We start from the raw sequence: 25,811 nt of genomic DNA on the forward strand, positions 1-25,811 counted from the left end.
CGGCTGCGGAGTGGCTTGATATGCACGAGGCATAGAGAAGACGCACTAGACCTTGAGGTTTCTTCATGGACTCTTTACGTGTCTACAGGTCATGACGACATGTCTGGGACTCTCAGGGCCTGTGCATATATGCGCTTACCGTGTAATGTCAGGAGTGTATTTCTACCTATGCTGGGCCTTTGCTGTTACTTGATCTATGCAATATTTTGCTAGTTGCACCGGGTTATTTTCTAGGTACCCTTTATTATTGCCAAATGTCTTTCATATATATCATGTTTATTGTTTCAGCTTTAAGCACGTTATGTTGGTAATCTGCCCCTTTTTTTTCCAAATGTTACCTGCTCACCCTACCCTTGGCTGTTTGCTTGCCTCCAGTGTCGCAAGTTGCGACTGTTTGGTTTGTTGTTTGTCTGGGGTGTTTTTGTTGTTTAATGTCTTTCCTTCCAATTTTTCATGCAGAACTGTCTTGTATGTCTATGTCCGGCTTCTGCATCTGCCCTTCCACGTTGTCATTTGTTTGTCCCCCTGTATTATGGCTAATGATTTACGTATGGTGGTGTGGAGTGGGAGGGGCTTTACTGATTCCACTGGGGTCTTGCTGCTTCCCAAGCACTTGAACCCTGTCCACGTGTTATATTGTGTCTCGCTTGGCGGATGTTATTTGCGTCCGCCATTCTATGTGGTCATTTATGTTCTTTTGTTTGCAGTATGACTAATAATATGATTGTGGTGGCATGGAATGTACGAGGCCTCAATGATCACACTAAGCGTCTAGCTGTTTTCCAGGAGCTCAAGCCCTATCAACCTGCTATACTGTGCCTTTCACATGACTAATGATACTAAACCTGTGCTGAACAAACCGTGGTTTGGCCACACCTTCCACGCCACCTTTTCCTCACATGCTAGGGGTGTCAATGTGCTTATTCATAGAACTATTTTGTTTTCTTGTATTTCTAGCCTAATTCATCCAGAGGGTAGATTTGTGTGCCTCTATGGCACTTTTAACCGCACTCTATGTATGTTGGTGGCACTGTATATTCTCCCCCCCCCCCCCCCCCCCAATACTCGGGCGACGCTTCGCGCAGAGTGGTATCTTACCTTTCCTCTCTGCCCGATGCGCTGCTCCTGATGGTCTGGGACCTCAATAGCTTGCTGAACCCAACCCTTGATAGGTTTCCTGCCAGGGGACAATGTGGAGCTTCGGGATCTAAGGGTCTGGCTAGATTTGTGGAGGAAGTGGGGTGGGCAGATTTGTGGAGGAGGTGGCACCCTACTGATCTACAATATTCCTGTTATTCTAGCTCTCATGGCACGCTCTCACGCATTGATCTTGCGTTAGGCAATGATTTCATTTTTCTCCTGGTTGGGTCGATGGAGTATCTCCCCCGTAATCTTTCCGGACACTCCCCTATACTTATGTCTTAAGTTTGACTCCCATCCTGGTTTGCAGGGTTCTCTGTGGCGTCTGATTTCCTCAGTGGCCCATATGCTTCAATCTGACATAGCTATCTTTCTTGAGATCAATGCGGGGACTGCTTCAGTGGGTACTGTTTGGGACTCGTTAAAAGCGTATGTGAGGGGCATTTTTATTAGGGATATTAGTACCTGCAAATCCAGGGATAGGGCGATTCAAACCTCATTGCAGCAACAAGTGCTCTTGGTGTAACATCAGTTCCTTGGGGACCTCTCTGTCTTGAATAGAGATAGCTGGCAGTCTCTGCAGACCTTATTGGACTCCATTTGTTACAAATGGCAGACAATGAGCACTTCTTTCAACAGCAGCGCTACTTTGAAAGTGGTGAGAGCCCGGGTCGCTTGTTGGCTCGTACTATTAGGGCCCAGCAGGGATCAACCTGTATTCCTTGCCTCTGTGATAATGCCGGGACTTTGGTCCAGGATAAGGCTATTTTGGATGTCTTGGTTTCCTTTTACGAGGAGACACATCCTTCTAAATTGACACATGATCTCGCCACTATCGACCAGTTTGTTTCCGGCATCCCACTTCTGGCCTTGTCGCAGACTCAAAGGGACATTTTAGATGGGCCTATTACTATTGAAGAATTGGGAGATGTGTTAGGGGCACTGCCCTCTGAGAAATCACTGGGAGTTGACGGACTACCTAAGGAATATCTTAAATTGTCATTAAAACAAATTTTTGCTATTGCAGTCCTTATGGTAAATAAAAAAATATTTCTAATATACTTTGTTTAAAAAAAATGAAGTTTTCTATGTTTTATTTGTGCTTAAAAAAAGCTGAAGAGCACATTTCCCCCCCATCTAATACACAGACTTTGCACTGAAGCCCAAACACAGGAAGTGCAGCCTGGATTGCTGAGGGGGTTGTGTCCAAACTCATCCAATCATAGCTCCTCTCACACTTAACTGCCATATGCTGTAGTTTGGACACCCCCCCCCCCCTCAGAACTCCAGACTGCACTTCCTGTGTTTGAGCTTCAGTCCAAAATCTGTGTGTGAGATAGGGGAAAATGTGCTCTTGAGCTTTTTTAAGCACAAATAAAACTTATTTTTTTTTTAAAACAAAGTATATTAGAAATATTTTTTAGTTACCATAAGGAGTGCAATAGCAAAAATTTGTTTTAATGAGTTACCCTTTAAACAATATCAAGACGTTTAATTGCCCAGGTTGCTAGAGGTTATGCAGGCTGCGACAGAAGGGGAGGGCTACAGGGGCCTATGTTAGAGGCTATCATAGTGTTGCTGTTGAAGCCTGGTAAGGATCCGCACTCTGCGGGTTCTTATAGACCCATTTCCCTGCTTTGTTCTGATGTTAAGTTGCTAGCAAAGGTCTTAGCCAACCGTCTCTTGAAGGTTACTACTACCCTAATTCATGGGGATCAGACTGGATTTATGCCCGGGAAATCGACAGCTGGCAATATTAGGAGGCTCTTTTAAATTTGCAGCTGCAGCCTGAGAATGTTGCTTGTAGGGCTGTGCTTTCACTCAATGCTGACAAAGCCTTTAAGTGTTGAGTGGAATTTTCTTTTGAGTGTGATGCGACGAATGGATTTTTGTCCTGTGTTCTTAAAATGGGTTCACTGTATGCTGCTCCCAGTGTTAGGATTCAGGCTAATGGCCTACTTTCCCACTTCTTTCCTCTAGAGCGTGGTACCCTCCAGGGGTGTCCCCTGTCCCCCTTCCTATTTGCTATTGCGGAATTAATTAGGACATCTTCAGATATCAAAGGCTTCTGTTAAAGGAATTTAGAAGAACGCATTGCCCTTTATGCTGATGACATGCTTCTCTTTTTGGGGAATGTGCCGCACTCCCTAACCCCTTTAATAACCCTTATTGAATCTTATGTTAGTTACTCTGGCCTAGCCATTAATTGGGACAAATCCACGCTTCTTCCTCTTGATCCCCTCCCCCCGATACTAGTGCTTGCTAGGGTTGGTCTCCCCATAGTCTTGAGTTTTAAATATTTGGGTGTATTTGTTACTGCCCTCCCATCTGACTATTACTCTCAATCTTGTTCCGTTACTAGATCACAGTTCTCAGAAAGTGGCTACTTGGCGAAAGCTCCCCCTCTCTATGGTGGGTAGATCTAACTTTGTTAAAATGGTTCTTATGCCCCAGTTTTTGTATATGTTACACAACTCTCCTGTATGGATTCCTATGAAATATTTTCTTGTTTATAGAGCTCATCGGGAATGGCAAATCGTCTAGAATCCGTCTTGAAACACTACAGCGTGGTAAAGAGGAGGGTGGTTTATCTGTTCCGAACCCGTGGTTATATTTTCTGGCGTCGCAGGTTCAACAACTGAAGGGATGCACACAATTTGCTACTATGGGGCGTACGGGTGATTTAATTTTGAAACTCATTGGCAATGTGACTCCCATCTACTTTTAGAAATGGCTGCACAGACTCGTCCTCCAGACCTCCCCCCCACCTTTTATCCTTATCCGTGAGGTGTGGATGAAGTTTAAGACACTTATGCATTTTCCTGTCTTTGTAACATACTCTCCATTGTGGTATAATCCTGGTCTTTCTGCTAGATGTGGCCTTCTGGGTCACTCACGAGATTATGCATCTTTCCCAGTTGTATGATGGGCCGACATTGAAGTCATTTGCTCAACTGCAGGAGGACTTTAATTTGCAGCATTCCTTTTTCTACCATTACCTGCAGTTGTGACATGCCCTGGATACGCAGTCCCGGGCTTGTGACTTGACTGTGGGCTCATCTGTGGTGGTGAATGATCTGTTCACTCGAGTTTCGCTAAGGGAGTAATATCGGCGCTATATAAGGAACTGCTGTCCTCGTATCATGAGGCCTACCCCTTAACTGCTAAAGATAAATGGGAAGCGGATGTGGTTCCCTTATCAGATGAGCAATGGATGCAGATTTTAGCTATGACCCCACGGCTTGCCTTGTCGGAGGCTCACTGGGTGTCCCAAATTTTCCTACTGCATCGAGTGTATCGCGTTCCTGCATAAGATTGGGGTACGGCCGGATTCTTGCTGTCCCTGATGCTCTTTGCCTGATGCCCATTTGCTCCATGTGATGTGGGACTGTGTTCCTCTGGCTCCATTTTGGGCTGATGTAGGGCAATTGATAAGGAGAGTGTATGGCTGCCCATTCGTATTATCTGTCTTGACGTGTATCCTGGGTTGCTTAGATGGGTTAGATCAAGATGGTGGCCTATATATAGGTATTAGTAGAATTTTGTACCAAGCTCTTAAACTAATTGTACAACATTGATTGAGAGCCTCCCCTCCTCCTATTTCTGAGCTAATTAGAAAATTAAATCACATCATTAGATTGGAGAAATGTGCATATTTTAAACGAAAAGCCATGCGTAACTTCAAACTCATCTGGGATTAGGGTTGCCACCTTTCCCTCAGAAAAATACCGGTCATGGGTGGAGCTACAAAAGGGGAGGGGGCCAGATTGCACGGGTGCTGAGGGATCAGGGTTTTAAGAAATGGCACGGGGGATGGGAGGGGGGTTTAAGAAATGGCATAGGGGATTGGAGGGATACAATATATATGCGGGGGGGGGGGGGGGGGGGGGTATTTTCCTATATCGCACAAAAAATTAACATTTAGAGAATACCTACCAAAACCCTATTTATGCCAGCGGCGGCGGGTAGTGGTGGTGCGCGACAGCAACGCTGGCTCTCTGTGATGACGAGTGACGTCCCCCTGTGCAACGTCAGATAAACAGGCTAATCAGACAGTATCACACATGACAGATTTAGATGCACAGGCTCAGCAGATAGTATCCCACATGACAGATTTGGATATACAGGCTCAGCAGACAGTATCACACATGACAGGATTAGATACACAGGCTCAGCTCACAGTATCACATATGACAGGATTAGATACACAGGCTCAGCAGACAGTATCGCACATGACAGGATTAGATACACAGGCTCATATCCCACATGACAGATTTGGATATACAGGCTCAGCAGACAGTATCACACATGACAGGATTAGATACAGAGCGCAGCAGATAGTTTCACACATTAAAACATTAAATCAGTGTTTCCCAACCAGGGTGCCTGCAGCTATTGCAAAACTACAACTCCCAGCATGCCCGGACAGCCAAAGGCTGTCTGGGCATGCTGGGAGTAATAGTTTTGCAACAGCTGGAGGCACCCTGGTTGGGAAACACTGCATTAAATACACAATTTTGCAGAGATGTCTCACCAGTCTCTTGTCTTCACTTTCTCCTTTCCCCGGGCGGCTCCAGGTTAAGGAATGTCCGGGGTTGAGGAGGAATTGGGTGGGCAATTATTTATCCCATGGGGCCACATGAGAAACTAAAAATATTGTGGAGGGCCGGGTAGTTTTTCCCCAGATTAGGCAGCATAGTTGTCCCCCAGATTAGGCAGCATAGTTGTCCCCCAGATTAGGCAGCATAGTTGTCCCCCAGATTAGGCAGCATAGATGTCCCCCAGATTAGGCAGCATAGATGTCCCCCAGATTAGGCAGCATAGATGTCCCCCAGATTAGGCAGCATAGATGTCCCCCAGATTAGGCAGCATAGATGTCCCCCAGATTAGGCAGCATAGTTGTCCCCCAGATTAGGCAGCATAGTTGTCCCCCAGATTAGGCAGCATAGTTGTCCCCCAGATTAGGCAGCATAGTTGTCCCCCAGATTAGGCAGCATAGTTGTCCCCCAGAGTAGGCAGCATAGTTGTCCCCCAGAGTAGGCAGCATAGTTGTCCCCCAGAGTAGGCAGCATAGTTGTCCCCCAGAGTAGGCAGCATAGTTGTCCCCCAGAGTAGGCAGCATAGTTGTCCCCCAGAGTAGGCAGCATAGTTGTCCCCCAGAGTAGGCAGCATAGTTGTCCCCCAGAGTAGGCAGCATAGTTGTCCCCCAGAGTAGGCAGCATAGTTGTCCCCCAGAGTAGGCAGCATAGTTGTCCCCCAGAGTAGGCAGCATAGTTGTCCCCCAGAGTAGGCAGCATAGTTGTCCCCCAGAGTAGGCAGCATAGTTGTCCCCCAGAGTAGGCAGCATAGTTGTCCCCCAAATTAGGAGCATAGTTGTCCCCCAGATTAGGCAGCATAGTTGTCCCTCAGATTAGGCAGCATAGTTGTCCCTCAGATTAGGAGCATAGTTGTCCCTCAGATTAGGCAGCATAGTTGTCCCTCAGATTAGGCAGCATAGTTGTCCCCCACATTAGGCAGTATAGTTGTCCCCCAGATTAGGCAGTTTACCCCCCCCCCCCCCACACACACACACACACATATATATACACACACACACACACACATATATACATACAGACACACATATACACAGACACACACATACACAGACACACAGACACACAGAGACACATACACAGACACATGTGTATACACAGACACATGTGTATACACAGACACATGTGTATACACAGACACATGTGTATACACAGACACATGTGTATACACAGACACATGTGTATACACAGACACATGTGTATACACAGACACATGGGGAAAAAGTGTCAGGGAGGCTAGTCCTGAACTGGCACACCCCAACAAGTTTGCCCGCTTGGCAGATGAGGGGGATGCCATTACAGAGCTAGCAGAACTGCAGCAGGATACCGCCTCTGACCGCCAGGGGGGTGTCTGCTCCAGTAAGGAGGGAGGGAGGAGTACAGGGCAGGCCAGACAGGTACTAGTGGTGGGGGACTCAATTATTAGGGGGACAGACAGGACAATCTGTCACAAAGACCGGGATCGCCGAACAGTGTGTTGTCTGCCTGGCGCACGAGTTCGGCACATCGCGGATCGGGTTGACAGGTTGTTGGGCGGGGCTGGAGAGGACCCAGCAGTCATGGTACATATTGGCACCAATGACAAAGTAAGAGGTAGGTGGAGTGTCGTTAAAAATGATTTCAGGGACTTAGGCCGCAAGCTTAAGGCAAGGACCTCCAAGGTAGTCTTTTCTGAAATACTACCAGTACCACGAGCCGCACCAGAGAGGCAGCGGGAGATCAGGGAGGTAAACAAGTGGCTCAGAAGCTGGTGTAGGAAGGAAGGGTTTGGGTTCATGGAGAACTGGGCTGACTTCGCTGTCGGTTACCGGCTCTACCGTAGGGACGGGCTGCACCTCAATGGGGAGGGTGCAGCTTTGCTTGGGGAGAAGATGGCTAGAAGGGTGGAGGAGTGTTTAAACTAGGGACTTGGGGGGAGGGAACCTACAGCAAAGAGGGGGAAAATAGTGTAGATAGAGAGGTGGGAATTATAAATGTACCTGGGGGTGGAGCGGAGGGAGGGGTTAGAATAGTTAATAGGAATAAGCTTCATAGGAAAATAAAACTTACACCCTTGAATCCCATTAACCCCAATAACATAAAGGATGGAAATGTAAAGTGTATGTTCACAAATGCCAGAACCCTAGCAAATAAAATGGGGGAGCTTGAGGCCTTGATACTGGAGGAACATATTGATATAGTTGGGGTCACTGAGACATGGCTGGACTCCTCGCATGACTGGGCTGTCAATCTGCAGGGGTTTACATTGTTTCGCAAGGATAGAATGAACAGAAAAGGTGGTGGAGTCTGTCTGTATGTAAGAAGTGTTATGAAAGTCAGTGTGAACGATGCCATAGTGTGTGATGATTCTGAGGATGTGGAATCATTGTGGGTAGAATTACAAAAGGAGGGAAATACTGAAAAAATAGTATTTGGTGTAATCTACAGACCCCCTAATATCACTGAAGAGATAGAAGTTCGGCTTCATAAACAAATAGAGAGGGCCGCCCGGGCAGGTACAGTGGTAATAATGGGAGATTTTAACTATCCAGATATAGATTGGGGTCCGGGGTTGGCTAAAACTACAAAGGGGCGACAATTCCTAAATTTATTGCAGGATAATTTTATGGGCCAGTTTGTGGAGGACCCAACAAGAAGTGATGCCTTGTTGGATCTGATCATTTCCAAAACGCAGAGCTGGTTGGTAATGTAACTGTGCGGGAAAACCTTGGTAATAGCGACCACAATATAGTTACTTTTGACTTAAAATGTAGAAAACAAAGACAGGCGGGGAAGGCAAAAACATATAACTTTAAAAAGGCAAATTTCCCTGGGCTGAGGGCTGCACTACAGGACATAGACTGGGGGGAGGTGTTGTCAAATACTGATACAGAAGGTAAATGGGACATCTTTAAATCAACTCTAAATAACTATACAGCTAAATATAAACGATTAAAACTAAATCCTACATGGCTGACAAATGAGGTTAAAAGAGCAATAAACAACAAAAAAATAGCCTTCAAAAAATACAAATCTGATGGGTCAGCTATGACATTTAAACAGTACAAGGAGCTTAATAAAATCTGTAAAAATGTAATAAAAACAGCAAAAATTCTAAATGAGAGACAGGTGGCCAAAGAAAGCAAAACTAATCCTAAATATTTTTTTAGATATATAAATGCAAAAAAACCAAGGACAGAGCATGTAGGACCCCTTAATAATGATAATGGGGAGGTTGTCACAGGCGATCAAGAGAAGGCGGAGCTACTGAATGGGTTCTTTAGTTCTGTATACACTATGGAAGAAGGAGCTGACATTGGCCAGGTCAGTGCTGGTAACACATCATGTAATGTACTGAACTGGCTTAATGTAGAGATGGTACAAGGTAAGTTAAGTGATATAAATGTAAGCAAATCCCCAGGACCGGATGGACTACACCCAAGAGTTCTTAGAGAGGTAAGTTCAGTAATATCTGTACCCCTGTTCATGATATTTAGAGATTCTCTGGTGTCTGGTATTGTGCCAAGGGACTGGCGCAAGGCGAATGTGGTGCCAATCTTCAAAAAGGGCTCTAGGTCTTCCCCAGGAAACTATAGACCGGTAAGTTTAACGTGCATTGTGGGTAAATTGTTTGAAGGACTTATAAGGGATTACATACAGGAATACATAGGGGATAATTGTATTATAAGTGATAGCCAGCATGGGTTTACTAAGGATAGAAGTTGTCAAACCAATCTAATTTGCTTTTATGAAGAGGTGAGTAGAAGCCTTGACAGAGGAATGGCTGTGGATATAGTGTTTCTGGATTTTGCTAAAGCGTTTGATACTGTCCCTCATAGACGTCTGACAGGTAAGTTAAGGTCTTTGGGTTTGGAAATTTTAGTTTGTAACTGGATTGAACACTGGCTCATGGATCGTACCCAGAGAGTGGTGGTCAATGATTCGTACTCTGATTGGTCCCCGGTTATTAGTGGTGTACCCCAAGGTTCAGTACTGGGCCCGCTGTTGTTTAATTTATTTATCAATGATATAGAGGATGGTATTAACAGCTCTGTTTCTATTTTTGCAGATGACACCAAGCTTTGTAGCACGGTACAGTCTATAGAGGATGTGCATAAGTTACAGGATGACTTGGATAGACTAAGTGTCTGGGCATCCACTTGGCAAATGAGGTTCAATGTGGATAAATGTAAAGTTATGCATCTGGGTACTAATAACCTGCATGCGTCGTATGTCTTAGGGGGGATTAAACTGGCAGAGTCACTGGTAGAGAAGGATCTGGGTGTACTTGTAGATCAGACTACAGAATAGCATGCAATGTCAGGCTGCTGCTTCCAAAGCCGGCAGGATATTGTCATGTATCAAAAGAGGCATGGACTCAAGGGATAGGGACATAATACTCCCCCTTTATAAATCATTGGTACGGCCTTACCTGGAATATGCTGTTCAGTTTTGGGCACCTGTCCATAAAAGGGACACTGTGGAGTTGGAAAGGGTGCAGAGACGCGCGACTAAACTAATATGGGGCATGGAACATCTTAGCTATGAGGAGCGATTAAAGGAGTTACAAATGTTTAGTCTTGAGAAGAGACGTTTAAGGGGGGATATGATAAACGTATATAAGTATATTATTGGCCCATACAAAAAATATGGAGAAAAACTGTTCCAGGTTAAACCCCCCCAAAGGACGAGGGGGCACTCCCTCCGTCTGGAGAAGAAAAAGTTTAGTCTCAAGGGGCGACACGCCTTCTTTACCGTGAGGACTGTGAATTTATGGAACGGTCTACCTCAAGAACTGGTCACAGCAGGAACAATTAACAGCTTTAAAACAGGATTAGATACATTCCTGGAACAAAATAACATTAATGCCTATGAAGAAATATAAAATCTCATCCCTTCCCCAATATCGCGCCACACCCCTACCCCTTGATTCCCTGGTTGAACTTGATGGACATATGTCTTTTTTCGACCGTACTAACTATGTAACTATGTAACTATGTATACACAGACACTCACCCGCCCTGCGCAGCACAGGGAGACAGGATACACGGCCTCTCCTCCTCTCCCCTCCCTGCTCTGCTCTGCCTATGGAGGGTTGTAAGACTGCACGGCAGAGAGAAGGCGGGGGAGGGGGAGAGAGGAGACAGGAGGTGCACGCCCCCTCCCCAGCACTGTACAATCTCTTCCTGTCATCGCACGGAGCTCTCCCTGTCACAGGCTGGTGGTGTCAGACCTGGGCATTGTACGGCCGGTCATGAAAGAAGTGCTCTTATGGGGATGCTGCTCCGTCCGCCCCTGTCAGTGAATGAAAAATACCGGCCATTGCATGGCCGGTATTTTTCATCCAAGCTTACCGACACAGCCCGGAATGTAGATGAAAATACCGGCTGTGCCGGTAAAATACCGGCAGGGTGGCAACCCTATCTGGGATGCTTGTGCCATCCACATACTTACTGAGGACTCCTATGAAGGTGCTGTTTGGGGGGGGGGGGGGGGGAAGGAATGTCTGCTCACTAATGCAGTCTGTTGTTTTGATCGCACTTTTTCTCGCACTTTTTCTATTTCCTGTCATGTCACTATGGCTGTGGTGATGTGCTATGTGGTTTGGTAGTTAGTCTCTTTTACGTGGCGTATTTACACAACCAGTACTTGCCTGTATTGCCTTTATTTGTTCTGATTGTATTTGCCTTTATGTAATCTGTTTCTAAAGTGTAATAATTGTTTTTCAACAAGGTTGTTGTTTTTTCTGTCATATTTGTACTTCAAATACGCGGGTTGAGGTCTGTTGCGGCACTGCCTTGTCTTACGTAATATTGTTTCGGATCCATTGTGGGGGAAAGACACGGGGACTGGGGAAAGGGTGTTTTTGTGTAGGGGGGATGGGTTTTTGTATTTGTATGTTGTTTGTTTTATGCTTAATAAAAATTTCTGATTTAAAAAAAAAACAACCTTTTTAATAACGTCAATATATTATTCACATAGGTATATGGAGATCAACAACTTGAATTTTTGGACGTTCTTATTCAGATAGCCAACAATTCCATCAATACGCAGGGCTTGCGTAAAAAAAAAAAAAAAAAAAAACTGCAAAAAACACCCTATTAGACTTCACTAGCTCCCATCCATCTCATGTCAAAGAAAGCATACCTTACTCTCAATTCCTCAGACTAAAGAAAATGAACAGCAATAGAAAAATGTACCTTTTGCAGTCTGGGGAGTTGAAATGTTAGGCTTAGAGCATGTAATTATCCAGAAAAAGTTATTAATGATGATTTATTTTTATTTTATTTTTTTGCGTGCCGAAAGCGTTTCACGTACTGACCTGTTAGCCCCATCTAAAAAAAAAAATAAAAAAATTATTTAAGGAGAACACAAGCGCTCAAACTACACACATATGTACCTTTTCCTTTGCTAACTCCAACTTGAATTCCCGAATTTCTTCTGTTTGCAGATTCTGGTACATACTGGAGGCAGATCCTGACATTGCTTCTGGAAAACCTTTAGCCACCCATCGTAGAAGCACCACCCTTGGTGACGCCCTGTCTTTGCCATTGTCGGTTACTCCAAGAAGCACATGGCTTGACAGAGCATTTTCCAAGGGTAACTTCTCCTGTGGCCACTGTAATTTCTTTTCTTACAATGTGAATTCTCATTAAGTAAAATTAGGTAGTCATAATCATCTTGTAAATCAATTCATCACATGTTGTTCATCTTACCTGGTTTATGCCCTTATTTTCCCATGCGGGTTCTTTTACATTGGCAAGACGATCAGGCACCTTTTTACATGTGTTATGTGAACACTTAAGTTCTGTCCTCACTGGACACGGTGTCCCACGTCTCATAGCACATGTAAAGGAACTGCATAATGCCAAAGGATAGGGGATAAGATGTCTGATTGTGGGGGTCCCGCCGCTGGGCCGTCACACTCCCTCCCTTTGGCTTGCATTGAGGGGGTGGGGCGTGATGTCACAAGGGGGCGGAGTTTGGACATCACAATACTCTGGCCCCGTGGTCGTGAGTCTTCAGACACATGATGTCTTATAGCAAACTAAGTGTGTGCATCTGTCCCATGGAGGTGCCCCAACAATTTTGACCTGTATACCCGCTGATGTTTCTTCAATAAAGAAGTCTGAACTGGACCGGTGAGTGCGGCTTAGTCCTTTTTGATTTTCTACATTGCACTATGAATAGAATAAATGTACAGATAACAGTTAACAATCCTGTGTAACTCAACTTCTGTGTAAGCTTTGGGGCCATATGCGTAAACTTTTAGGTATTACGGGTTGCATTAAATGTACACCGCTGTTGCGTAGCTCAGGCTTGCCTGATTTTTATTCTTTTGTGGATGCTGTTTTTTGGGAGAGGAGAGGAACAATTGGCTGTTCAGGGTGTGGTTAGGTCTTTTGGAGATCTGCAGGAGGAGTTTGCTTTGCCGCACTCTTTGTTTTATCAATATTTACAGCTACGACATGTGTGCGAGATGCTGTGCAGGTCCCCGCCCGCAGACCATGCAATCCAATATAGTCCTAGACTCTGTTGTTACGAAGAGGGAGTCGGCTTGAATTATTCTGTGGCTTTATGGGGAGTTGCTAAGTTTCTACCGGTTTCCTTTGACTGACTGTCCATAATAAGTGGGAGAGACCTCTTGGTGACCTAAATGATAAGGAATGGTCTACGGTGTTGGCGCTTATTCCGTTTCTGTCAATGCCTGAGTCTAAAAGGCTGTCTCAGTTATTTTGCCTGCACAGAGTGTATAAGACTCCGGTGTTCCTACACAGAATTGGAGTTAGGTGTGACTCTGCCTGTCCATGGTGCGGTAGGTTGGAGGCACATCTGGTGCATATGATGTGGGATTGCCCTATTTTATCTGTTTATTGGAGTGATTTATTACATCTCATTAGGACTTTTTACAGTGTAATGTCATCTCAGGTCCCTAAAGTGTGCTTGTTAGGACTCATAGGCTGCAGTCAGGAGCCCTCTATATATGAGATCGGTACACTGCTCAAAAAAATAAAACACTAAGATAATACATCCTAGATCTGAATGAATTAACTAATCATATGAAATTCTTCTGTCTTTACATAGTTGAATGTGCTGACAACAAAATCACACACAAATTATCAATGGAAATCAAATTTATCAACCCATGGAGGTCTGGATATAGAGTCACACTCAAAATTTAAATGGAAAACCACACTACAGGCTAATCCAACTTTGATGTAATGTCCTTAAAACAAGTCAAAATGAGGCTCAATAGTGTGTGTGGCCTCCACGTGCCTGTATGACCTCCCTACAATGCCTGGTCATGCTCCTGATAAGGTGGCAGATGGTCTCCTGAGGAATGTCCTCCCAGACCTGGACTAAAGCATCCGCCAACTCCTGGACAATCTGTGGTGCAACGTGGCATTGGTGTATGGAGCGAGACATGTTGTCCCAGATGTGCTCAATCAGATTCAGGTCTGGGGAATGGGTGGGCCAGTCCATAGCATCAATGCCTTCCTCTTGCAGGAACTGCCGACACACTCCAGCTACTTGAGGTCTAGCATTGTCTTGCATTAGGAGGAACCCAGGGCCAACCACACTAGCATATGGTCTCACAAGGGATCTGAGGATCTCATCTCAGTACCTATTGTCAGGCTGCCTCTGGCAAGCACATGGAGGGCTGTGCAGCCCCCCAAAGAAATGCCACCCCACACCATTACTGACCCACTGCCCAACCGATCATGCTGGGGGATGTTGCAGGCAGCAGAACGTTCTCCACGGTGTCTCCAGTCTCTGTCACATCTCTCACATGTCCCCAGTGTGAACCTGCTTTCATCTGTGAAGAGTACAGGCACCAGTGGGGAATTTGCCAGTCTTTGTGTTCTCTGGTAAATGCCAAATGTACTGCATGGTGTTGGGCTGTCAGCACAACCCCAATCTGTGGACGTCGGGCCCTCATACCACCCTCATGGAGTTTGTTTCTGACCGTTTGAGTGGACACATGCACATTTGTGGCCTGCTGAAGGTAATTTTGGAGGGCAATGGCAGTGCTCCTCCTTGCACAAAGGCAAAGGTAGCGGTCCTGCTGCTGGACTGTTGCCCTCCTACGGCCTCCTGATGTACTGGCCTGTCTTCTGGTAGCTCCTCCATGATTTGGACACTACGCTAACAGACACAGCAAACCTTGCCACAGCTCGCATTGATTTGCCATCCTGGATGTGCCGAACTACCTCAGCCACTTGTGTGGGTTGTAGACTCAGTCTCATTCTACCACTAGAGTGAAACCACCTCCAGCATTCAAAAGTGACCAAAAAATCAGCCAGGAAGTATAGGAACTGAGAAGTGGTCTGTGGTCACCACCTGCAGAACCACTCCTTTTATTAGGGGTGTCTTGCTAATTGCCTATAATTTCCACCCGTTGTCTGTTCCATTTGCACAACAGTATGTGAAATTGATTGTCAATCAGTGTTGCTTCCTGAGTGGACAGTGTGATTGAATTGGAGTTACATTGTGGTGTTTAAGTGTTCCCTTTATTTTTTTGAGCAGTGTATTTTGCGTGTTCTATATCAGGCTCGTAAGCTGATTGCGCAATATTGAATTAGGCCCACACCTCCAGCAGTAGCTGATCTAATTGCTCGAGTTAAGCTTATAGTTCTCTACATTAAGCGTAAGGTGGAACGTAAGTTTGATTGCATTTGTAGTCCTTGGGTGCGGAGGTTTGCTCCTCCTGGGGATGTGTCTTAGGTGATTTTATCCTCCTTCAACTATGATCTGTGTTGCAGTTGGTGTGTGTGCTGTGTTGCATGAGTCTGTACATTGACCTGGTCTCTGTAGCGGATGTCTCCCTGTGGACTGGCTGATCTACTTGTGAATGCACCCGGGTTGGATGTGCTTTAAGAGTGTGGAGGTTTTGCCTGATACACTCAATATTTTGCTTGGATCAATACCTTATTTTTTTTTTTGCTACAAAGGTTGTAGGCTTTTATTGTGTGGGGTTGAGACGGACTGTTTGTTTGTGTGGGGGGTGGGCACTGTGTGTGTGTGTGGGGGGGGTTCTTTGTATGTTTAAAATTTTTTATAAACTTAAATAAAAAATATCTGAAAAAACAATCCTGTGCAAAGGCCTATAGATAATATATATTGTTTTTTTTATTCAATATTTTATTTTTTGTACAGAGCAGTAAAATGGGCATGGAAGCAGTTATTGCTTTGATGGAAGCCACTCCAGAAACTCCAGCCTGTGTGGTTAGTCTGTCTGGTAACCAGTCAGTGAGGCTTCCATTAATGGAGTGTGTTCAAGTGGTAAGCATTTTTTTTTTTTTTTTTCATTCTCTATTTTGTAGTATCTTGTATTATTTAGGTTGTCTGTTTTATTTAAAATTTTTCAAGCTCTGGAACAAATAATTGTTACCATGTCAAATAAAATAAAATTATGTAATAAGGGACACATATGGAAAAAGTAGTGTGTTAAAACAACCAGCTTAATAATAAGTATTACTAGCTCTATATCATCATACTGTATTTGTCTTCCTTAGTTACTATTACTAAAAAAAACTATTCTAAAATGATATTAATATGGCTTAGAATATAAGTTTATGATGTTCATAGGTCTAGTATTGTACTGATTATATTGTAGTCATTTCAAGTGTGCATATTGTAAAACAAAGGCAAGAAAGAAATGCTATTAGTGTGAAAGTTATGAAGATTTGAGAAAATTGGTAGTATTTTTATTTTTAGACATTTTTTATTAAAATTATAAGTTAGTTATTTAGATGTTAGGTTCAGTTGAACGCCATATCCTATACATTATAGCTGCCAAAAGGAAAGAATGAAGAGGATGGAAATCCCATAATATATGCAATATAATAGCCACACTGTCCACACCTAGGATTCGGAGTCTGAGTGCAAGCCAAGTCCATGTTGTTAGAACGGATTTCTACTCGCACACTGTGGAGAAAAAAAAAGTTGTGACAATAGGCCTGCTTCAGAAAGTGATGGAAACAGGGTGTAAGATAATACAGTTTACCAATCTTCTGAAGACAAACCACCCATATCAGAGTTTCACTTCTCCTGAACTGTAAGAAAGGACGTGCTCAATTCATCCAAGTGCAAACGTGTCACACAAAAAACTTGTACAAGGACAATCTCAAATACCCCCCCCCCCCCCTCTCCCTCTGGGCCAAAAGGCACCTACAGGAGTCCAGGTTCTATGTCCCTTTTCACCTTAGCTACTAGGGGACCACAAATGCTCCAGATCTTAACCTAGGCAATAACTATGGTATCAGCCAACAGAGCGGTATACAAATGAAATCCTGCCCATGCAGGAATGTCATGGGTGTGCAGGTTGGTGAAGAACCCGATGGCCATAAATGCCTCCCCTAGACCAGCAGCTACTGCACCCTGACCAATCCAAGTGACAAACACGTAAAGTGGCATAGTGAAGACAAAATACACATAATAGGTAAATGAATGTGCGCCGTGAATTATGACCTGAACATCCGACCGGATCTCTAAAAATTTCTCCGATCTTAGGCCAGGAATCAAGAGGTGAAGTTCCAAAAGTAAAGAGTTATGGTGCAGTGCTTCAACTCAGTGAGGCCATCCTCAGTGAGGTTTGGTACCTCAGGGTCACCAATCTTTGAGGCACAAAAGCCTTGGCTCTACACCCTCCGGGCCAAATCATCAGACCTAGAAAGGAGGAGGTCTCAATAGGGCAGCCATTGAGCTGGGCACATCCAGCCCCGGAACGCCCTGGTACACCTGCCTCCTCCATGCATCACCGTCCTAGTAACACAGAACCCTAGTAACACAGAACTGTATACTCCACCTCTTGAAGAAATTTAGAGAGCCCTGAAGGTCATGAAACAGGAAGACCCCAGTTTATCTTGAAAGGGAAGAAATTACTAGGTCAATGAGGGCTCAATAGGACGTAAAAGTAATAGACTTATGGACCAAAAGACTTGCCCCTCTAGCACCAGAGAATGTAGAGTGATAGGAGTGGCCAATCCAGGCTCTGTGAATAAGTAAAGTGCTGCCACTGAGAAGGTGCATTTCTCTAAGGCACAAAATAGTAATTGGAACGGTCTCACTGAGTTGAATACAGTATATCTTTTAGAGGAGTCTCCCAACTCTCAGACATTTAAGGCAGTTACATTTAGACTCCGCATAACCCATCAGAGCAAGACAAAAATGCACTAGAACTGAGTGATATACACTGCTGTAGAGGAAGGCTTGTTGCCGAAACGCATCCTGTTCTACAGGGATATGCAATAAAATTACTATTTGTTTGAAGATTGGTGAGTGCTGGGACCTTCTTTACTACTATCACAATGAGTGCTGATTTAGCAGCAGAGGGATCCCACAGCACAGTCCCTGGGCGGAGGACCGTAGGCCCCAGAGAGCAAACCCATGTGTAAATATTTATACCGGTAATAGTTTATGACACGGTCACCATTGGAGAAATAAGTGAGTAACTAGTGTTAAGTAAAACACATAAAACATTTATTGCAAGCTGCTAGACATCATGGCAGACAGAATAAAACTAGTAATCTCATGTAAAAACAGTTCTTGCATAAGTGTTACAATAAGTACAATAGTAAGTGTAGGCATGTCCTTAGAAATGTGTCACCAACTGAGGTTTGTGTGAGCTGGATCCATCTTGGGAAGTTCTAAGGTAGACACCTTCAGTATCCTTCATCAGCCTGGTATGGCCTGGTCTAGCCTGGCCAGGCTTGGCCCTACCTTCCTTCCTTCTTGGTTAGCTTTGCTTGGCTTCCTTCATTAGTCTTGCTTCCTTCATTAATAATGCTGCCCCCTTGTGTTGCAGACTTCTTATATACCATACCTATGAGTGTGTTTACTATGATTTGAAGTGTGTCCTTTACATATGTGGACATGGTTATCCTAAGTAAACCTGTGTCTTCTATCCATAAATATACCTATATAGTATGTATCGCCTCCTAGTGGGTTGGCTTGAATGTATCTTTAACTTATGGGTGTTAACATTAGGTCATGGTTAACTTGTAATCTGATTGGACATTTCTCACCCTTCATATATGGTAGTCCTTTAAGTCCTCTACGTGACTATTCTAAAATGGTATATATTGGAATAGTGTGTTATGCATTCCTCTATCTTAGCAATTTCTATCTATAGAGGTCAGCTGGCTTAGGTTTGACTCTTCTAAATGTCAGTCAGCCATCTTGTTTCACAGAATACAATACCCTGCATGAGTTACAATTGTATATAAAAAAATTAATATCCTAAGATTTCATATCTCATAAGATTTTACAATGCGACAGGAAGGAGCAGCGACAGAGCAGGAATTGGACAAGGACAGCAGTGAGGTAGAGGCACCCCACAGCAGGAGGATGGAGCCACGTTGTGCACATCACTTGCTAGCAAGCAGGCCAACAGTTTCAGAGGCGATACAGGCTCAGACTGTAGTGCACACATACAGGCAGAGAAGCAACACAGCACCACAGTGGAGATGCTGAAACCCCTGGGAAGCACACAACAGCAACCAATGTCTGGGCAAGCAGAGCAAGGTGACGAGCGCCCTCCTCATCAAAACACCAAAGCACAGCAGCAGCCGTTTAACAGCTCATAACCCCAGGAGATAGGGAAGCCAGCACTAAAGAGTGTTAGGTACTACACAGCAGGGGGTACAGATGAGAGCAGGATAAGTCAGAAGAAGATCACTCATGCCCATCTGATTAGGCTGCCATGCAGAACCCCCCCCCCCCCCCACCCCCCACCCAAAATGACTTTATTATAAGTGCAGGGGTGTGGAAATTTTATAAAAAACTACTTGTCCACGGGACTAAAATGGAGCAAAATCTACTTGTCCCTCATGACGATCCACTTGTCCGGGCCAATTTTCGCTTTTACGCTCAGATTTTTTCCTCTTCGCCCTATAATAGCCATAACTACCTACTATAAGGATGCCTTTTAATTTTTCAATAACATATTCTCTGAACCAAAAAATATATATATATTTAGGGAAGTGAAATTGAAATAGTAAAAGATAATTTTGCAGATTTGGTGGTTTTTCTTTTCTGCGCCATTTACCTTGTGGTTGAGCTAACGTGTTAGTTTTTTACTTTAGGCGCCTGATTACAGCGATACCAGATTTGTATAGTTTACGTCATGTTTTACTTATTCTGAAATTTTTCTAATTTTTTTTAATTGCCATTTTTTAACCCCTGTAGCTTTATTTTTTTTCCGCATACCAGGCTGTATGAGGGATCATTTTTTGCACCATAATCTGTTTTTTGTATCGGTACCATTTTGGCATTGATCTGACTTTTTAATCGCTTTTTAACTTTTTTTTTCTGGGATATTATAAAAATTGCAAATCTGTGGTTTGGTATTTTTATTACATTTACCGTACGGGATACATAATGTTATATTTTAATAGGTTGCACAATTACACACGAAGCGATACCAAATATGTTTATTTTTATTATGTTTGCATGTTTTTATATAGGAAAAGGGGGTGATTTGAACTTTTAACATGGAAGGGGTTAATGCAGCGGTCTTTAAACTGTGGCCCTCCAGATGTTGCAAAACTACAACTCCCAGCATGCCCGGACAGCTGTCCTGGCATGCTGGGAATTGTAGTTTTGTAACATCTGGAGGGGCACCGTTTGAAGACCACTGGGTGTCTTTCAAAGTTTTATTAAAACTTTTTTTTTTTTTCTTTTACACTTTATTAGACTTATGAGGAATCATAAGTCTGTGTGCTCTGTGATCCATTGATAGAGCCTGGTCCAGCCAGGATCTATCAATGACAGAGCCGGGACAGGAGGAAGCAGAGGTAAGTCCTCCGGCTACCTCCATAGTGGATCGCCCCCCTGCGATCGCGCTGTGGGGGGGAGGGGGGACGGGGTGATCCACCCCTCTAGCCCCAGGGAGCATTCACATGTCCCTTTAGACCAGTGGTTCTCAACCTTTTCGGCGACCGTACCCCCAAGGCCTGAAAGTATGTCCACGGGTACCCCCTCACGCGGAACTTGCGAGCGAGGGGTACCCGCAGACAAAAGGCGTGTTCTTACCTTTATACTAATGTATCCCATCTCCATCTTAATCCCCTTGTGCTATTATTCCTCCTCTGTCTTACTCCCCCTGTCCCACAATTCCCACCTCCCTCTGATTCCCTTTTACCATTATTCCCCCTCCATCTTTATCCCCTTGTGCCATTATCATCCAATATGGAACAAGGGGATTAAGATGGAGGAGGGGGAATAATGATACAGGGGGATTAATATGGAGGGGGGGGGGGGTTGATAATTCCCCCCTCCCTCTGATCCCCTTTTGCCATATCGGATAATAATAGCACAAGGGGATTAAGATGGAGGGGGGGGGGGGATAATCAACCCCCCCCCCCCCCTCCTCCATATTAATCCCCTTGTGTCATTATTCCCCCCTCCCTCTGATCCCCTTTTGTCATTTTCCCCCCTCCATATTAATCCCCTTGTGCCATTATTATTATCGGATATGGCAAAAGGGGGATCAGAGGACGGGGGGAATGGTGCAAGGGGATTAAGATGGAAGGGGAGAGTGGAGTAATAAAGCACAATACATAAAATTTCAATGCCTTGTGCTTTATTACTCCCCTCTCCCCCTCCATCTTAATGCCTTGTGCTCCGTCCCATACAGTCCCCCCCCCCCCCCCCCTGTGCCATACAGTTGTTTACCTGGCGTCCTGTGGTCCCGTTGCCTGCTGCTTCACGGGATGTTCCACAGGGCCGCACTTACGTGTGACGTCCCCCTGCGCTGTGCGGCAACTCCGCGCAACGTCAGGGGAGGCCACACGTCTCCCTGGCAACCACGCAGCTCACTTACAGTAGCCCCCACCGCATCTCTGGCCGCGCTACTGTACAGTGAGCTGCCGCGGCTATGCGCTGACAAATACTGGCCAATGCATGGCCGGTATTTGTCAGCGTTTTCGCGTACCCCAGGTTGAGAACCCAGGCTTTAGACGCCGCTGTCAGCTTTGACAGCGGCGATCTAAAGGTTAATAGCCAGCCGCGGCTATCGCCGCATGCTGGCTATTAGCGGCGGCCCCCAGCTACTGAGAACAGCCGGGGGCTGCAGAGTATGGAGCGGGCAGGAGTCCCGAGCCCGCTCCATACATACTGCAGAGCGCCGCAAGCATCTCCCCGCGCAGACGCGCCTCCTCCCCTCAGCTCTCCGAAGCTACAGCTGGGGGGAGTGAAGGCAGAGGACGCAGGTCTGCACGGGGAGAAGTAAGCCACGCCCCCTCATCTCCCCCGCACGTCTGCAGAGCAGGGAAGAGAAGACACATACTGTACACAGATTCTCATCTCCCCTGCTCTGCTTCGGAGGACACAGGCTGCAGAGTATGGAGCGTGCAGGAGTCGACAGCCCGCTCCATACAGACTGCAGATCGCCGCCGCACTTGTCAGGTCCGGCCCTGCTTGCCCGAAGCCGGGCTAAGGGCCGGACAAATTCACCTGCCCGGCGCCCAAAACTGCTAGTCGGGGGCGTCGGCGATAGAAATTCCACATCCCTGAAGTGTTAAAGCGTAGTCCCATCTAATAAAAATTTTTTTTTAGATAGATTTATATAGCACACACAGATTCAGCAGAGCTGTACACTGAAATTGGTTCTTGTCCCCGTTGGGGCTTGCAATCTAAATTCACCTACCAGTATATTTTGTAATATGGGAAGAAATCAGAGTGTCCAGGAAAAGACCCACACAAACCCAAGGAGAACATACAAACGTGTTTCAGAAGTTGTCCTCGATGGGATTTTATCCTAGAACAGTGGTTCTTAACCTGGGTTCGATCGAACCCCAGGGGTTCAGTGAGTCTGTCCGGGGGGTTCGGCGGGGGAGGTCGCAACAGGACAAGCAAACCAAGCAATTGCTTGGGGCCCCGAGCTGTAGCGATGGGGCAATTCCCCCCATCACTATTAACTCTTTGCTGCCCCGCGTTAAGTTTAAAAACGCAGGGCCACCGGGACATAGCGCACGCCGGGACGTCACTGACGTCCCGTGCGTGCGCCCATGGAAACGAAGGTGCCGAGGACAGGAGGATAGAGAAGGAGAAAGACGCGCGCTGGCCAGCTTGGTAAGTGACCAGCGACACGCCATCTTCGGTGCGCCGACCACCGGTCCCAAGACCTACTGCTATAGCCGGAGCGGTGGTCGGAGCACTGAAGTGGGCAGTACACAGGCATACAGCCTCCAGCCATACACTGTATATGGCTGGAGGCTGTATGTCTGTGGGGGAACACTGCCTACATCAGTGGTCTTAAACCTGCGGACCTCCAGATATTGCAAAACTACAGCTCCCAGCATGCAGGCATGCTGGGAGTTGTAGTTTTGCAACATCTCGAGGTCCGCAGGTTGAAGACCACTGGCCTACATAATGTGGGGGAACACTGCCTGCCTAATGTGGGGGAGCACTGCCTGCTTAATGTGGGGGAACACTGCCTTCCTAATGTGGGGGAACACTGCCATTGTTGCGAAAATGACATGAGAGTGGCACTTGCCAAGGTAAAGCCGCGCATTTCTGAACTCGTCCCCGAAAGACAACAGCAGAAGTCACACTAATTTGCAGTAAATATTCATTATGTTTTTGTGTGAAAATCATGTTTTCATGGTTTTGTTCTTAATGGTTTTGTTCATTTTGTGCACCTATGTATAAATATATACTTAAATATATATCTCCTATGTTTAGAATTTGAAAAAAATCATATTTTATTTTGAGTACCTGCAACAAGGTTAAGAACCACTGTCTTAGAACCTCAGTGCTGAAAGGCAACAGTGCTAACCACTGAGCCATATATACTTATTTCTTTCTTTTATCTGGTTTGTTTTTATTGAAAACTTTTTCATTCTTTTTTCCTTCTAAAATAAATTTGTTAAATGTTACTCACTTTTGTCAGAGAATTTTTCTCCTGCTGTTAATACACACCTCTTTAGCCTAAAAAAATAATACGTAAAGAATATAGAAGAAAAGTTTAAGCATTTTCTTGTACTAACCATGTAATGCAATTATTTTAGACAAAAGATGTGCAAAAAGCTATGGAGGAGCGAAAGTTTGAGGAAGCAATTCAGTTACGAGGAAGGTAAAGCATGAATTTATTTTTGTCATATCAGTAAGCTGTCCTTTTTTGCTGTTCATTTAAAGGGGTACTCCGCTGCTTATTTCACCAACTTTTTAGCTCTTACTTGATGACTTCACATAACACCCCTGTACTGTATGCACCTTATCCATTAGCGTTGTCGTCCTCTGAGTTGGCGTTCTGTCTGGCTCACGTTGTTGCTTAACTCCTGTTGTTCGGTCCGTGAACTACCATTCCCCTAATACTTTGCGGCCTGATTATGCGCTTAGGTGCCACCTATTTTTCCTTGTTATTCCGGCCATCCTTTTTTTTTGTTCACGCCTATGTGCATGCCCCTTTTTTTTTTTTTTCGCCCATAGGCGTCCTAGCTTCCGCCCCTTGTTTCTTCTTTCCAAGTCCAATATGTTCTATCGTTCGGTAGAGAAATGTGCGCCTGAGCATCCCTACGCTGCCAGTGTAGTGCTAACGTAGCATACGTTAGTAGCGTAGCCATGCGCATGCGCAGTTTTCCTTCCAGTTCAGGGCTTGCGTTCCTAGCGTAGCCCTGCGCATGCGCAGTTGTCGTTACAGCTCAGGGCTACGCTACTAAAGTAAGCCCTTATCTGTAAGGACTACTGCGCATGCGCAGAGCTACGCTACTGTCGTAGCCGACGTTAGCACTACGCTGTAAGCGTAGTGCTGAGAACGCGATTCACAAAATGACCAGACATGCGCTCTGAGCGCCGAAGATGACTCTCAAAATATACATGACGCATGCGCCTGGCGCAAAGGACCATTGGACCAGGCTAGGACGCTCACACAAGGGGTGGCAAAGAAAGTGAAAAACTTCACTCCCACACAATTTCAAAGAATGAATATTCAAGAAGTGGGCTGGCTTGACTACGGACACGGGAGGAGGGAAATGCGGACGTCAACGCCGACACTGCAGGGCGGGCTGACAACAACATGGCCGCAAACGTTGTCAGCAGTCACAAAGCACCAAAAAGACTACACTACTTCCTGCACATAGGAACAGTAAGTATAAGGGAAATAATATGCATTATTGACACAGCAAGTACAGTAACCGCCCGACCTACGATGCTTTTATATGTCGGGGCCATTGCATTAACTGCTATCCGACAGCGCAAAATGCTTAAGCTGCTGTCGGATAGCAGTTTAAGCATCCCGGGCAGGTTCGCTTACCTATTCCCGCTGCTCCGGGTCCACTTTGCGATCCTCCGGCGTCTTCTGCATCTTGTCCGGGGTCCGGGCCTCGCTTTGTGGCGTCGTTATTACGTCACTATGCACGCCCCGTAGATAGCAGGCCCCATCCCCTTGTAGATAGGAGGCCCCATCCCCTTGTAGATAGCAGGCCCCATCCCCTTATACACAGCAGCCCCCTCCTCCTATTGTAGACAGCTCACCTGCAGCTGTCCTCGGGTGTTGCCGCTCCGCTGTCCCATTCTCCCAATTGCATCATGGCGTCCTATGGAGGAGCATGTGACATACACGTCACTCTGCTTCCTCCGTAGCGTTACACTGGGCGCAGTGGAGGAGGAGTGACGTGTGTCACATGCTCCTCCATAGGACGCCATGATGCGATCGGGAGAACGGGACAGCGGAGCGGGGCCGCACTGCAGCAGATATCGGGGGCACACGCGAAATAGGGAATATCGTCTGATAATATCGGCCAATCCGATAATCGGTCGATCCCTAGTTGCCAATCTAGTTGATATGTACATTTTCAATAATGATTTAGTTGTAATCAGGAGATTCATGCGATTTAGTTTTATTTAATGAGTAATATGAAATTAGTCCAAAATGATCTAATAGCTCTAGGACTCTATTCATTGATGTAATTGGGTCTATTCATAATGTTAAAATAATATTGTCTGCGTATTAGGAAATTGTATGGGTCAGTGCCCCAATATTTATGCCAAATTTATTTTGATTAGTTCTTATAAGATGAGCTAAGGGTTCTATGGATAATATAAAAATTTTATGGACAAGGGGCAACCCTGTCGGGTTCCTTTTTGATCAAA

General features: G+C 45.3%; 1 protein-coding gene across 2 annotated transcripts in view; it reads left to right on the top strand.

Moving 5' to 3' along the window:
- PFKL (phosphofructokinase, liver type) overlaps positions 1–25,811 on the top strand; it is a 254,617-nt gene that overhangs the window by 108,298 nt on the left and 120,508 nt on the right. For both annotated transcript variants that reach the window (XM_056533478.1, XM_056533479.1), the window contains exons 10-11: positions 15,873–15,998; positions 23,729–23,793. In XM_056533478.1, coding sequence (XP_056389453.1) covers positions 15,873–15,998; positions 23,729–23,793 — 191 coding nt within the window. The remainder of the gene's footprint in view (positions 1–15,872; positions 15,999–23,728; positions 23,794–25,811) is intronic.

The sequence above is a fragment of the Hyla sarda genome, chromosome 8 (genome assembly GCF_029499605.1).
Source record: "Hyla sarda isolate aHylSar1 chromosome 8, aHylSar1.hap1, whole genome shotgun sequence".
In the NCBI taxonomy this organism is placed as follows: domain Eukaryota; kingdom Metazoa; phylum Chordata; class Amphibia; order Anura; family Hylidae; genus Hyla; species Hyla sarda.